This window comes from Prionailurus viverrinus, chromosome C1 (genome assembly GCF_022837055.1).
Source record: "Prionailurus viverrinus isolate Anna chromosome C1, UM_Priviv_1.0, whole genome shotgun sequence".
Classification (NCBI taxonomy): domain Eukaryota; kingdom Metazoa; phylum Chordata; class Mammalia; order Carnivora; family Felidae; genus Prionailurus; species Prionailurus viverrinus.
Window position 1 is genome coordinate 2,427,982 of NC_062568.1, and position 16,025 is coordinate 2,444,006.

The 16,025-nt window shown below is 48.6% G+C and overlaps 1 protein-coding gene across 9 annotated transcripts in view; it reads right to left on the reverse strand.

Annotated features, from left to right (window-relative positions):
* The window catches only part of DIS3L2 (DIS3 like 3'-5' exoribonuclease 2), a 350,479-nt gene that overhangs the window by 76,111 nt on the left and 258,343 nt on the right, over positions 1 to 16,025 (reverse strand). For all 9 annotated transcript variants that reach the window (XR_007154750.1, XM_047870804.1, XM_047870806.1 and 6 more), the window contains one exon: positions 2,050 to 2,283. Coding sequence is in view for 8 of the 9 variants with exons in the window: in XM_047870804.1 (XP_047726760.1) it covers positions 2,050 to 2,283 (234 nt within the window). In the remaining variant the exon portion in view is untranslated. The remainder of the gene's footprint in view (positions 1 to 2,049; positions 2,284 to 16,025) is intronic.

A 16,025-nucleotide genomic window follows, 5' to 3' on the forward strand; every position in this document is an offset into this window, starting at 1 on the left:
GTCAGGTTTGGGAGTAATTAGGAATGCTCCTGAAACACACGAGGGCTCCTGAAACACATGGTGGGGGGGTGCACCGAGGAAGGAGGGAGCGTTAGCCAGCCCGCGCAGCATGCCGTGGGTACTGATCACTGGGTCCTGCAGAAGAAATGAGGCACACTGGCAGATGTGACCACGGGACATCCAGGTGAAAAGTTCAAGAAGGCAGGTGGAGAGGCAGGTGGAGAAGCCTGTCTAGAGCTTGGGAAGGAGGGCAGGGCCAGAGAGACGGATTTTGGCATCATCAGCAACCAGTCAGTAGTTAGAATCCTAAGAGTAGAGCATTCATTCAGGAAGGGAGTGTGGACAGAGAAAAAATAGAGGGTGAGGTACATCCTAGGGAATGTGAACCCTGTAGGGGACAGGAGAGGAAGAGGCTTCCGCAAAGCGACCAGCAGGACACTAACGGAGATGTACAAAGGGGAGCAGAGAACCAGGAGGTGAGCTTCAAAGGGCCAAATGCAGAACAGAAGTCTAGGAAGCAAGAACTGAAAAGCATCCTTGGATTTGACAACCAGGCAGCCACTGGTGAGTGAGAACTGGGGTGTGTTCACACCCCCACAAAAAATTTCACTGAACAGAAGGAAGGAGATATTCCGTCATCTCCTGTGCCTCTGGTCCCTCTTCTACTGGCTTTGCGGTCTGTTTTGGCGGCCACTGCGACTACGGTCTGCCCATCAGCATTTGTGAGCAGACAGGTCTGCTCAGGCTGCCTGAGCCCAGGTTGGGGAGGTCGAGCATGAGAGCTCCGGAAGGTCCCTCAAGCTCGGGCACAACAGACTATCCGCTTGCCCCAAACGCCGCTAACTTAATCTTAGGCCCAGGGCAGCAACTCTTCGTAATGCCCGCTGAGAAGCATTAGTGATGCTTATCACAAAGGGTAGGATGAAATGGAGCCTTCAATTAGAAAGGCTTTTGAGATCTCTCCAAGCTGGGACACTCAGAGAAAGACGTCCCTGTGAGGCTGCGCTCTTGCCAGTCCTCTCCATCAGCCAATCCCGAGGCTCAACTCTTTTTTCATACACCCAGAAACTTCCCAAGCACAGTGACCAGGCAAGGCGGGCAGTTCTTGGGGGTTTGGGTAAGAAATATAAGAAAAAAAATCGCACGATACACGGAACACGGACTCGACTCTATAATTTGCTGCGCGTGGAAACGGACTTGGAAATGTGACCAGGTTTGAGTGACAGCTGCCGAAGTCCCAGAGGGCCACCGGCATGGCTGTGGTACTCAAAGAGCAATCATACCATTCTGGGCCGTCACTTTCTCCAGCGGTCAACCTTCCACAGTCTCCTCAGCTCTCTGCTTCTTCAAATACGAATCCAGGGGGCGCCTGGGTGGCTCAGTCGGTTGGGCGGCCGACTTCGGCTCAGGTCACGATCTCACACTCCGTGAGTTCGAGCCCCGCGTCGGGCTCTGTGCTGACCGCTCAGAGCCTGGAGCCTGTTTCCGATTCTGTGTCTCCCTCTCTCTCTGACCCTCCCCCGTTCATGCTCTGTCTCTCTCTGTCTCAAAAATAAATAAATGTTAAAAAATCAAATACGAATCCAGAATTATAAACATATAACTCTTTTTGGAAGACAAGGGATAAGAAGAAATGCCTTTTTTTCTAAGCCTCATGATCCGATACTGGTCAACTACCTTCTAAACTTCCATGTTTCCTGTTCTCACCTCCATTCAGAGGGATTTGAGGTAGGAATTGAGGTAAGGCTCAAATACGAGCTACAGGCCTACCAGGAAGGACCAGCTGGGAGTTCTGGTCACAGGGCCGCCCACACAGACACGACCCTTTTGCCTTAGCTCATGTCAGTGGGCCTCGTGTGTCTGTGGAGTTTGGAGAGCGGGTGAGAGTTAGTTCCTGCCTGCCTCAGAGAACAACGTTTTAGGGCTGTGACTGGGGAAAAAGGAGGGAAGGTCCCAAGACTGCCATGCTGAATCTTACGCACACTGGGCTCAAGCACAAGTCAAATCTGTTGGTTGCACCGAAAAAAAAAAAAAAAAAAAGTGACTGACTTGATCCAAACGCAGCGCGCCGTCCACAAACCGCTGTTTGCGTAACTCCTTTGCAATTCCGTGGAGATTCAAGACGGCCTGGTGTACCTCCTCGCTGGTGTGCTCCGGGGAGATGGGGGGCAGCTCCTTCTCAGGGATTTTCTTAGTCGGGCTTTCAATCATGCTCTGTGCGTGCTCGTAGCTCAGTTTGGTGCAGGAGCGAATGATGGTCCGACCAAACCATTCACCAAGGATCTGCAAAGACAGATTGTGAGGGAATCATGAGGAGGATTTATTTCAGGTTGTTCTTTCATGCAACCATTCATCCAAACACATTCTACAGAGCTTTGCCAAGCACCGACTCGGGGCTCAGGATGGCATTAGGTTCCAGCTAGGCATGAAGGTCGATCAGTGTGGAAGCTCCTGCCCGCGGGGAGCTCAGACTCTGAGGCGTGGACAGTGGACAGGCAGCAGAGGCCAACAGAAGGTCTGCAAGCACATGGGTGGCCAGACCAGGCCAAGCAGGAGGGGACTCAAGGTGGAGGGCCTGCTGGAGTGCCCCTTCCTTAGTTGGGATGAGTGGTCATCAATACCAAAACTGGATGGGGGAGAAGGCCTGGGGGTAGATGCCAAATGTGTGACAGATGAGAACAGAGGCGGACAAGCAGGGTGGAGGTAGAAAGAGAAAAGTAATTCCAACTTATTCTATTTGGAGCATTTATGTCAAGACAAAGTCCAGAATGGGGTTTCTCAACCTCAGCACTACTGAGTGGACCAATTCTTTGTTGTGGGGGCCTATCCTGTACACCGTAGAATGTCTGGTGATATCCTCGGACTCTATCTGATAGATGCCAGTAGCCCCTCCTGCAACCCAAAGCTGACAACCACAAATATCTCCAGATGTTGCCAAACATCGATGCCCTGGGGAGACTCGGCCCGGGCTGAGACCCACTGAGCTCAAAGACACGCCCAAGTTTAGTGCTGGTGCTTGTTGCAGTGGGATTACTGTTGGCTTGTATCGTATCCTTTAAATTTGCTTGTGTTCTCTACGATGAGCAATTTATTCCTTTTAAAATAAAAAGAAACGTTCAACTATTTTTGGGAGTCTGAGGTGCAGGGAGGAGATCCAGATGGTGGGCAATGTAGCAGGCAGTCGGGGTGTGGGTCTGGGGCCTGGGGAGATGACGGCGTTGGTGGGAAGGTTCAAGAAAGAAACAAAGGGCAAATGAGCGTCAAGGCTGCATTCTCTACTACCTTCTCCATTTTTGGGGGGAAAAAGACAATGTGGAGAATGAAAACAAAAAACAAGAGAGCTCAAAGACATACGAAAAAAATCAGGAGGGTCCGATGTTAGAAGAAAGGGGCTTTAGCAAAGAGGTACTCAAAAGCCCCAACAGACACTTATATAGCACTTACAGCGAGACAAGACGCTTCCCCCAGAGAAGCCATTTAACTCACACGGCGACCCCATGATGTAGGTTTTATTATCCTCATTTGCAGAATGACACCGAGGCACAGACACACTAAGTAACCTTTCGAGGTCATAAGCTGGAAAAGGCCCAGCCAGGAACTGAGCCACAGCAGCACCGCCAGAGTCTGAGCTCTTAACCACCAGCGAGTGTCAAATGCCACTTGGATGTTAAAGAAGATGAAAACAAAGAAAATGTCTTTGTGTTTAGTATTTGCTTACCGGTGATCTTTAGGAAGGCTTTTTGGGGGGAAAGGTGTGGGGTGGGGTGGGGGGCAGAGTGGAACCGCAAAGCTGTCGGGGAGGAACCACCCTCAGGGCAGCCAGAGCCCGCTTTCCAGCAGCCTGGTGCCCACGGCCCTTGTGCCATTCAAACAGCAACATCTCCTCTGTGTGTCATGAGGTGAAGAAGCTTCGGGAAGCTTTGGGTTAAGGACAGGAGCACAGCTGTGGTGGAGGCAATGCAAGTGGATGACGGCTTCCAGGAGGCTGGCAGGACGGAGGACTAGGCTGTGTTTATGGGGCGAGGGGAAGAAGCCGGTACAAAAGGAACGGATCCCGGGCCGAGTGGAGGCAACCCATCGATGAGAGCGGAAGAGTGGCCTGGAGAGGAGGCAGGAAGGAAAGGGGAGGTGAGGGAGGCAAATCTGGGGCGAAGAAGTGGGGAAGTGACAGCATTCACACCAGCTAGCCAAGGATGAGGGAGGGTTGGGGGGAGCTGCTCAGGGGCATGAAGGAAGCAGAAAAGCTCTGAGATAGATACTGTGGGGAATGGATTCACGAGCAAGGAAAGGCCAGATGTACTGAGAGCTGAGAGGCAGAGGGGGCTTGGGAAATGGGAGCTCCAATCAGTAGCGGAAGCTCTCAGCCTGGGCTTGCAAACATCCCCTCTGCCTTCCTTTTCATCAGCCAAACCATTCTGTTCACAACCTCAGAGATACGCTTCCTGAAAAAAGGCCATTTGAGGGATCCACAGGTGTTCCCAGGGGGAAAGGAGAGAGCCTAGCCCAGAGGGGCTGTACACGCCACAAAGCCTCTGTGGAACACGGGTACTACCGTGGAAGGCTAGAGAGACCCCCCTGATACCCTAACCCTCCCCCGAAGGAAGAACCAACACTCTTAAAATGGCAGCCAAGAAGCACAGGAAGAGAATGACAGCAACTATTCTCATTTTCCTTTGACTCAGTGCAAAGAGCCTTATTATAGAATCTTGGACCTGTAATATCAGACTTTAATTTTCTGAAAAAAAAAAAAAAAATCCTCCAACTACACTTTCTGGATTATTCTGAGAACCACTCCTAACCAAAAGTGTAAGTGATTCCAATACTGTGCTCATGGCTCTTCTGCTGCAGCAAGTAGGCCCTGAACTTGGCTCTCAGGAGGTGTCCTGAGTGTGCCTAATGCAAGAGAAAAGAAAGAGCCAATGCCAGGTATCGTCCAACAGTCCCGGTGGGGAAGGAGTGTGTGCAGGTCTCCAGAAGAGCCCCTTTCAAGGTCAGCCCATGCTTGTCCTTGTATTACATCCACATTTCCTGAAAATTCCCCATTAATGGAGTTGCTCCAGCCTCCTCTAGAATGACAGGGCCGTGACCTATTCATTCTTGTGGTCAAAGATTTCCCCTGGAGATTCAGCTTGTTTCCTTTTCTCCATTTCACTCCAAACCCAGTCAATCCTCCTCGTTCTATGTGTCAACATTTCGTTTGACAGTCTGTCTTTTGCACATTTGGGGAAACTTTCCCTTCCATTCCATTCCACACCTCTCTTTCACACACCTTACAATCCCTCAGGCATTCAAGTCATAGGACATCTGGCCTTCTGGGGTCTGGGTCCCTTTTTCCTAGAGGACACAGGAAACCACAGTGTGCTCATATGGGTGACTACCATACACAGGTCACGGGGACTCAAACCACCCTGACTGGGTGTCTATTTTCATGTAAACTGGTGGGTCAAGAACGGCTTTAATTTTTTTTTTTTAATGCTTTTTATTTTTGAGAGAGACGGAGACAGAATGCCAGTGGGTTAGGGGCAGAGAGAGAGGAAGACAGAATCGGAAGCAGGCGCCAGGCTCCAAAGCTGTCAGCATAGAACCCGACGTGGGGCTTGAATTCATGAGCTGTGAGATCATGACCTGAGCTGAAGTCGGACGCTCAACCGACTGAGCCACCCAGGCGCCCCAAGAACTGCTTTAAAAATCTAATGAAAGCTCCGGGTCCTCTCCTTTGAAATATTTACGTACAAAACTTTGCGGTAAGTTCCACAAGGTTCTGAGACACCCTGCCAACCCCAAGCCCATTATGTCCTCGCTCTAAACAGAGCTTTGCTTCTCCCTCAGAACCCTCTGATGAAAGTGCTGAGCGCTGACTAGAGGCCACTTTTCATCCACAAGAGTTCTTAAAATTTATTATCTGTGACTTGGCAAAATGACAAGTCTACCGCTCCTCACCAAAGCTCGAGAACCACACACACCAGCCGCATTATCTCAGTGTGCGCCACCTTTCCCCTGATGGGCACCTCTGCTCCTCAGATCGATCCTTATCCGCCGGTGATAGGCAGCCTTCCTACCAGCACACGCGAGCCCCACCAAGGTCAAGCCTACGGCACTCATGAGAGCTTTCCTGGAGTGCTCTCACCTTGCTTGAGCACCCCCACCCCTTCATCCCCGCATCCCAGGAAATGTGCACCAGCCTCCTTTCTGAATATACAAAGGGCTGAAGTGCAAGCTCTGAAGAGCCATCAAGAACTTTCTGGCCCAGTGACAGTGGCCTCAGGCAAGCAGAACCCATCCTGCTTGGACACGATCCAGAGACTGTGGGAATCATACCTGATGCACAGATTTAAAACATTCTTAAGCCAGGAAAGCACTGGGGAGGTAGCAGAGAAGCAAGGGTGCCCATCGCTGCCGTGTAGACAAGGGCGGCAGGAGGGCAAAGACCCACAAGGGGGTGGGGGTGGGGTTCCCAGGGCAGCAAGCCTGAGAGTGCGGGAGGAAGGTTGCTCTGGATGAAACACCTCATTAATTTCCAATTTGGAAACTGTGTTCACATCAACGCCCCGTCCATAACCGGGGCCAGTGGCAGAAGACAAAAGGACAAAGAGTTTTTCATGGAAAAAGTAAAAATGCCACGAGGAGTTTCATAAACAAAACCCTTTCAGAAGGAAGCTCGTGTCCTTCTTTCCTTTGCTTCATCACAGGATTTGGGTCGCTCCCCTTCTGCAGGCGGCAAGTTCCCTGCACACGCTCTAGGACGCTACTGTTTAAATGTCAGACCAAAAAGCGTGCCAACACCCGCGGAAGGCACATGGCTGCAGACAGCCCGGTTTAGAAAGGTGCGAGTAACGTACACCTCAAGACCTACTTTTGGGCACCAGGTAAGCCACGGAAGAGCCCAGCACGTGACAGCACCAGGCCCCGTCTGGGGGCAGAGCGCTCGCACCTGCTACCTTTTAGAATCTCTTAAGCAGTACCTGGCGGGAGTGTAGTGTTCAGCCCATTTTCCGGTTGAGAAAACAGGCTGGCAGCTCGCGAAAAGTCACACAAACTCCTAAGTGGCAGCCAAGACTGGATCCGAATCTAGATATTTAAGAGTCAAAATTTAGCATTATTTGTATTATATTTCAGCTGAACATATGCTATTTCGGCTGGGACAGTGAAGTAAAGGAAACGAAATATGCCTCCAGTACATACCAACTTTTTATAGTTTACAGATACAAAATTGTGAGGAAACTTACCCTTTGAAAATTGTTCATTTCCATTTAAATCTATTTTAAAACTTATTTTGAGAAAAAAAATGTCAGTGCCTCCTTATAAGAAAGAAATCTCTGATTTAAAAAACTGCTAATGATGTTGAACATCTTTTCATGTGTCTGATGGATAAAGAAGATGTGGTGTGTGTGTGTGTGTGTGTGTGTGTGTGTGTGTACACACTCTCAATAGAAAAGAGTGAAACCTTGCCATTTGCAGCAAGGTTGACGGAGCTAGAATGTATTAATGCTAAGTGACATAAGTAGTCAGAGAAAGACAAATACCGTATGATTTCACTCCTATGTGGAATTTAAGAAACAAAACAGAAGAACATACGGGAAACGGCGTGTGTATATGGGGGGGTGGGGAGGAGAGAGGCAAATGAACCGTAAGAGACTCTTAATGATAGAGAACAAACTGAGGGTTGATGGAGGGGGGTGGGGATGAGCTAGATGGGTGATGGGTATTAAGGAGGGAGCTTGTTATGATGAGTGCAGGGCGTTGTATGTAAGTGATGAAATCACTAAATTTTACTCCTGACACCCATATTGCACGGTATGTTAACTGACTAAAATTTCAATTAGAAAAAAAAAAAAAGACCTGCTGATGAGGTTAATTCGTAACTTTAAGGAATTAGATACAAAATCACTTCTGCAGCAGCTCTGGGCTTCTGCATGTGAACTATTCGGTTCAAAAAACTTACCGGGAAGAAATTCTCCTGACTGGAACAAAAGCAGACTGGGGTGACCAGGGGTGGGGGCGGGGCAGATTTCTGCCGCTTCTTACACCTCTGGACACGAGGCAGTCACAGAGTGGTGGGGGAGCACGGCGTGGACACGAGAGAAGTCAAAGGTGCCAAGAACATGTGTGAAAAGGAACTGGGCAGAAAGAGGAGGGGCTCAAAGACAGCTAGGAGGGGCAGACAGCGACTTGTCTGTGACAGAAGGTGCTAGTGACTACAGTGGGCACAGGGTGAGTGGTAGCTGGCTGAAGAGCAAGTGGGGGTCTCCTCTGCTGGATCTGCTGTGACTGAGTGAGGTCCAGGTCACCTCTTAGAGAATCGAGAAGACCATGGGAGCTTTAAAGAGTAAATAACAGATGGAAGCACAGTCAGCAACATAATTCATTTAGACCCAGCTACGTCTCCTCCTGCTGCGTGGAGAGGCTCCGAGGCCCTCTGGGCCCACCCGAGACCCTTGCCAAGGGTGAGGAGGGAGCCTGGGCAGCAGAGGGCTGTGAGCTTGCTAGCTTTAGTTTATAAGGTGGTTTATGTGCTAGACTTCTCTGCAAGATTTATTTTATAGAAAATAAGCCTGAGTAAACTGTGCTCTCTTCTACTGTCTCAAGGCACCTGCCATCAGCCTAGTCTGCTGACCCCAGACTATAATTGGGCCCCTTCCCATCTTGATCGGGAGGCAGCTGTCTAAACTTCTAAGCCTAAGAGGAAACAAGGAAACTTCCTGAAGTGTTTGCCTCACAAACCTAGGAAATGGCAGGAACGTGAGAAGAGCCTGAAGGCCCGGATGTGGTTAGGAGACAAGAATTCCATTCCTATGACAGAGGAGGAGGGCACCCCGCCTGAGCAGTCCTTGAAAAGTGTTCTCTTTACCTCAGACAGTTGCACGGGGGTGGGCAGGGGTGGTGGCCTGGCTGGGAGGCCCAAGGGCTGTGTGGGAAGAAAGCTAGAGGTGGAGGGAGAGGGAAGAAAGTGTAGGGAGGGTAAGGGAGGAAGGCTTCTGAGGACTGGGTTCAGATGGAAATACGAAATAACAAATTTCTAAAGCCACTGAGGTTCACTCATTCAGCTCCAGCCTTTCAACAAGATGAAACTGGCCCATTTCTCAAAAACAGAGGTCCTTTTAAAGGCAACTAACACAGTGACCCCTTATGTTGTTTAATAACCTGAGGGCTCAAATCTTTAGGTTTAAGTCAAATACACTATTAACGGCACCAAAATGCAGGAGATAAGCTGAACACATATAATTTTTAGCTCTTTGCATGACAGCCTCATAAATGATAAAAGTTTTTTTGGGGAGGGTTTTGTTTTTATTTCTTGAAAATATTTTGTTTTGAATTCTTATTTTAATCCCAAGGATTTGCAGCAAAATCGATGCTCACAATTTAGTCAGCTGTTACCCCGAAGGGACCTTAGGTAAGCCTCTAATTGGCTGGTGCCCTCATTAGCAAACTGGGACAGGAAGGGCCCAAGAACACAGCAGAGTTTTTCCAAAGGCTACTCTGGTCCTGGGTTGTCTCTACAGGCCTGAAATAAGATAATTCTGCCCCTGCCTCTACAAAGGACTAAAGATGGATGTTCTGGGAACTTTTCTCTTATTCTCAGAATCTCTTTAGAAGCTATTGTCTCTCACCGGGAGCTGCTTGGGCAAGATTTCCACTTCAGGGTCTGAGGATAAAATACAAAACCCAACAAGGAGCTTATCATTAACCGAAGCCCCAAGTTACAGGATACTGTGCATGAGTCTCGGCCCCATGAACCTGCCGCAGACGTCCGCCCAGGAAGAGCACACCATTTTCTTTGTCAAGTTTCACAGGGTTCCCACAAGTAGCAGCTGGTGTGGCAGCGGCAGGTTGAGCGTCGAGAGCAGTGGGATAAGAGCCTGCGGAGGGGTCGTCATGGGGAAGCTGGCAGCACACCTTTCTCAGCGACAGCCCTGGAAAGCCCTCCTCAGCTCCCAGGAGACAGCTCAGGAGAGCTAAGAAGGCTGCCGTAGATAAAAGTGCCTCTCCAGGGGAACACCATTCCAGTTAAGCAGACTAAATAAACAAAAAGTGAAAACAGGTATGCGATTCACTTGAGGAAGTCGTTTTTGAGCAAACATGACACTGTGCTGTATGGGAGGAGATGAAAAACTTAAGAGTGGGCTCTGTTTACGAGGATGTTAAAATCTGGTAGGACAACGGATCTGTGCACAAATGGCTGTAAAGTGCAGGGGACAGGCACTGCAGGGGTGGAGAGATGGGGGAAAGGATTCTGAGGGAAGGTGGGCACCCCCCCCCCCCCCCCCCCCGTCTGCTCACCTTCCCAGACTGTGTGGCAGGGGTCCCCACTCTTCACCCCCTCCAGGCTGGGCGTGCTGGTGGTCCCCTCCCCCTACTGAAGGCTAATCCCGGAGCTGAGGTTTGGGTCCTGAGCCTCCCGCCCCTTTGTGGGCTGGCTCCAAAAATCTGTTCCTTCTTTTCTCCTCTTCAACACCTCCTTTTCTATTCGCCTTCCCATACGGCCTATGAACGTATTCCAATACCTCTTATCTGTTTATCAAAAATAAAACAGGACAAACAAATCTCAAAGTAATTCTTACTTTTCTTTCACTACAGTGGTAATACACATTAATTGCAGAAAACTGAACAAAATACAGGTGGGAAATGGAGAACAAAAAAATCTTCCATAAGTGCACCATCAGGAGATGACTACCATTTCTATTTTGGTGCCTATTCAATTCCTGTATCTTCAGTACCTTGTGTAATTTCCGAAGAGAGCAAATACTCAATGAGTCTTTACTAAATGAGTGAAGGGAGGACTAAAAGCAGTTTCATGGAGGAAGCGGGATTTTAGATGGATCTCAAAGGTAAGTAGGATTGCTACTGGTAGAGATGTGGGGAAGGACATTCTAGGAAGAGGGGAAAGCACATGCAAAGTCTCAGGAGCATGGCAATTATTAGGCCAAGCAAAACCTTCGGTGGCAAGAGTAGGGGCTGAGGGGCCTGGAGGATGGACAGCAGACGGTCACAAAATGGGGGAAGATGGGGCGCCTGGGTGGCGCAGTCGGTTAAGCGTCCGACTTCAGCCAGGTCACGATCTCGCGGTCCGTGAGTTCGAGCCCCGCGTCAGGCTCTGGGCTGACGGCTCGGAGCCTGGAGCCTGTTTCCGATTCTGTGTCTCCCTCTCTCTCTGCCCCTCCCCCGTTCATGCTCTGTCTCTCTCTGTCCCAAAAATAAATAAACGTTGAAAAAAAATTAAAAAAAAAATGGGGGAAGAGCTGGTGGGGTCTTTGCATGTCATACTCTGGAGACTAGACTTCTCGGGGCGGGGGGTGGGGGCGGTAATCCTAACCTACGACCATGCTGTGGGAGGATGTTGAGCAACAGGGTAAAGGGACCAGATTCACCTTCTGGAAAGTCATGTAATAGCACTGGGGAAACAGAATGGAGAGCCATGAACAGTCTTCTCCCAACATCCCAGGGGAGGATGGCAAGGACTTGAGTGGGGGTGGTGACTATGGGAACAGAAGAGAGGACTGATTAGAGATGCTTTGCAAAGAGGGAGCTGTTAGCACTCAGAACTGATGTGACAGATGTAAAGCAAGCTAAAGACTGAGAGTGCGAGTGGCTCGGGGGGTGCCGATGCCATTAGAAGACCTAGACGACACTGGGCTGAAACCCAGGTTGGAATGGGCACGTGTTTTACTGCATGAAGAGAGGGGAATGGGCGAGGGAAGGCAGAGAGGGATTGTGACTCTCTGAAGCGGGGGGTGGACTTCAGCAGGTTCCCAGGGAGAATGGAAAGTCACCTGGGGGAATGGTGGATCTTGAAGGGAAGAGGAGTGGAAAGCTGGGGCCACGGGTAAAGGTTTGAAACAGCTGTATTAGTAGTAAATGAAAGGACTCCTAAGTAGCAGCCTGAACTGGTAGACAGCATGGTTCTCCCACAATGTCCAACGTTCATAAATGGGTGCATGAAGCAGGGCCTGGACAGATTTTCCTAGAACTACCGGGAATGGGCAGAGACCTGATGGATATTCTAGGATGGCAGTTAGGGAAGTCTGACCTCAAGTGAAGTTAGGTCACGGCAGCTGGGGTGGGGAGGTGCTACCTCGTGGAGAGGTCAGTTTGATGATAAAAGCAAAGTGAGCCAAGATGCTCACGTGAACAAAGACGGTCCAGGAACTGAGAAGAGACTCTAGTCCCGAGATGACTTTGTAGTCCATGCATTTCTAGCAGAGAAGACAGGGAGAAAATAACAGGGGAAAAAACTCCATTGTAAAGACTTCTAGATGTTATTCAGAATGAGAGACTGGAGAGTTTCTAAAAAGGAGAGACAAGACTTAATTTCTGACTTAGAAGGATCACTCTGACTGCGGTATAAAGAGAAGATGAAGTGGGGCAGCAGAAGCTGGGAGAAGAGTTAGGAGGCCACAGCCGTCCAGGTGGGGGATGGTTGCTTGGCCCCAGGTGGTGACAGTGCTCGCAGTGGTAAGGAAAGGGGCAGATTCTGGAGGTGGTTAGAAGGCTAAGCTGAGGTGATTTATTGGTAGACTGGATGTGAAGGGTGAGAGAAAGACCAAAGTCAATAATGACCTTATGGGTTTTGGCCTGCATAAATGGCTGAAATGAGGTTGCCACTGATTGAAGCTGAAATAAGCAACTTCAGGAGCACACTGTCACCTTCTAACTGAGCCAGACAGCACATGGCAGGGATGTTGTGGGAGATGCAATTGTGAGACCCTTCCTTTATTACTTTGACCTTTGACCCCGAGATTCTAAGGTCTAAGGACTCAGTAATCAAGTCCGATTCACTGCTTGTGACCTCTTTAAAGTGTAACGTTGGTGTTTTTACAAAGGTGACTTCAGATTGAGATGTCTCGATGAGTGCGGCACACAGGACACGGTCTCAGCTTTGCAGGGCCTTAATGCCAAGCAAGAGGGAAGGGCTGGAGGTAGGTGTTCACGAGATAGCGAGGTCACTGATCTCACATGGTCAAAGTGGATTTCATGGTACCAGAATTGGATCTCACAAAGCACAAAGATGTAGCTGGGTTTGTTTTCCCTTATGACAGCATAAAATCACAAATGTCTAAATCAGAGAACAATGCTCTCACCACCAATATGTGAGAAGTAGGCCAAAGATGGACCCTTCAGCGTCTACCGATCTAAAAATCTGGGCATTGGCTCGGTGGAAGCATATACGACCACGATTTTCTAGTGGCCATTAAAAAACTCTAGTGAGCGTGTTAAGCAAGTTGGAATAGCGTTTCTATAGCCGATCATGCCTGCTCCAGAAAGCACGACATTGTGGTAGACGAAGGAAAAATGCGAAACTTTCTCCACTTGAGCTCCAGGTGAGACTGGCAGTCATACTGCAGTGGTTGTGGCATGATGCTGGTGGCCCTGCTCTGGCTCCTTCTAAGTCGAAGCCATCGCCTTCCAGAAACCACCACTCCACACAAACCTAGCCGCAGGCTTCGGCCGCTCTCCTCCTCATTCCCTTGGGTTCTTGATGCGGGGCTACCTCCCTCCTCAATGGCCTCCTCTGGTTCCCTGACCCTCCCACCTGCCTGCTCCATGCACCCGTCCCCCCCATCACCGATTAATTCAGGCCTTCCTTGCCAGGGTCTTGAATGTGCCCCATTCCTTGGACAGGAGTCTGGAATCTGACATCTCATTTCATGCATCTTGACTGTGAGTAAGAGACACTCATGCGAAACGACATCCCAGGACAACCAACCAACCAGGCCCACCCACCATGTGGTCTCCTGGTCTGCGTAGGGTATATCTAGTGGCTCTTGTGCCATGGCTGTCCCTACTCCAAATCTTTGCACTTCCTATCTGGCTTGGTTTGAAGGAGGCCCAGCATGCCCTCCTGGACCCCGTGCCTACTTCACACCTGCTCTCCAGCCTTCACATGCCAGAAGGCTTGCTCACTAGACAATGCCTCCAACAGAAACCTTAAAGACCAATGCGCTTTTCAGAGGTTGCCTCTTTCGAGTGCTTCTTTTATGACTCTCATATTTTAGTAGCTCATTAGATCAGGCAGCTTTTTATTTCTTGGGTTTGATGCTGGCAGGCATAATTCAGATTCAAAGTTCTTTTCTGTTGACTCAGGTTAGTTTTCTTCTATGGGCTTTTATTTTCTATTTAAACTTCTGCAAAAATAAGCATTTATAAAAATATAAAACTAATACATGTTTTCAAAAAAACATTAGAAAATACAAAAAAGTAGAAAAAATTACTCATATCCTTAGTACCCAAATACAACCACTGTTGGCATCCTATTTTATTTCCTTCTGGTCTTTTTCCATTCATTTTTTTCCCCCTGTATGTTCCCACCCCCACCAAAATATGATTGCTGGCATACTGTCTTCACAATTCCTTCTTTGTATTTCAGATAATATTTGTTTCTTGACTCTTTTTTTTTACTATTTATTTATTTTTGAGAGAGAGAGAAACAGAGTGTGAGGGAGAGAGGGGCACAGACACACACACGTGCGCACACACACACACACACACACACACACACACACAGATTCTGAAGCATGCTCCAGACTCTGAGCTGTGAGCACAGAGCCTGATGCGGGGCTTGAACTCACGAACCGTGAGATCATGACCTGAGCTGAAGTCGGCCGCCCCACCAACCGAGCCACCCAGTTGCCCTGTTTCTTGACTCTTAAAAAGGAACTGATTATCAGACATTTAGGAGTTGTAAAAACCAAACATAATGTGTGTAACTTGTTTTGCTTCCGGTTCTGACAGATTAGTTGGAGACAATCTGGGAAATATAATTATGGACTGGGTTGTGGAGGACACCGAGGCATTAGTATTAATCGTAAGGTGTGCTAACGGCATCGTTATATATGAAAATGTCTAAAATTTTTAGTTATGTATCAAAATATGAGTGAAATGACATGATGTCTCTGGTTTGTTTTACAATACTTCAGAAAAAAAAAAGGTTGTCAGTAGTCGAATCTGGGAGATAGGGAGGGTGGGTTTATTATGCTATTTTCTTTACTTTCATGTCTATTTGAAATTTTTCAAAATAAAAATTGAAAAGTTAAACTATCCATAGTTCAAGCAGACAAAGAGTGTTAAAGGCTTGTCAAAACCAGCAGCCCTCTGTCTCTTTCCTTCCTCTGCCCTTCCCCAGGGGTAACCACTTTCACCAATCTTAGCAGGTTATTTTGGTACTTACTTCTGTATTTCTTTTTTTTTTTAATTTTTTTTTCAACGTTTTTATTTATTTTTGGGACAGAGAGAGACAGAGCATGAACGGGGGAGGGGCAGAGAGAGAGGGAGACACAGAATCGGAAACAGGCTCCAGGCTCCGAGCCGTCAGCCCAGAGCCTGACACGGGGCTCGAACCCACGGACCGCGAGATCGTGACCTGGCTGAAGTCGGACGCTTAACCGACTGCGCCACCCAGGCGCCCCTATACTTACTTCTGTATTTCTAAGTAGCCTGCCTGATCGCTGCTTCTTGATTTTTCAGTTTTAGGTGTTATTCAAAACTTTTTACTATAGAAGAAGAGAATTTAGTTTTTTTCCCACATGTGCTCCTTTCCCCCAACCAACCCCACAGAACCGCTCCAGGCCCTTGCCCTCCCAATGGTCACATCATCGCTGTCAGAACGAACTATTATGGTTATGTGCATGCTAAGTGTTACTTTTCTTTCCTACACGAATTTTTATTTTCACCAGAATTAATAGCTGCTTTGTTTTAATTTGCTTGGTTTTTCTGTATACCATGTATATTAATCTACCCCAAACTTCCCACCAACCGTCTAAAACAGTGGTTCTTAAAGTATGGTCTGTGGACTCCTGGGGGTGCCTGAGACCCTTGCAGGGACCCAGGAGGTCAGTGCTATTTTCATAACAATAAATCCTAAGGCATTATTTGACTTTTTCCTTGTGTTGACATTTACACTGGGAACAAAAGCACTGACGGTGGAAATTGCTGCTGCTGCCGCCGCTGCCGCTGCCTTGGCATGAATAAGGCAACGGCAACAAATGTATCCAGTGCCGGGATACTCTTGACCACCTCAGTCCCAGGAACAG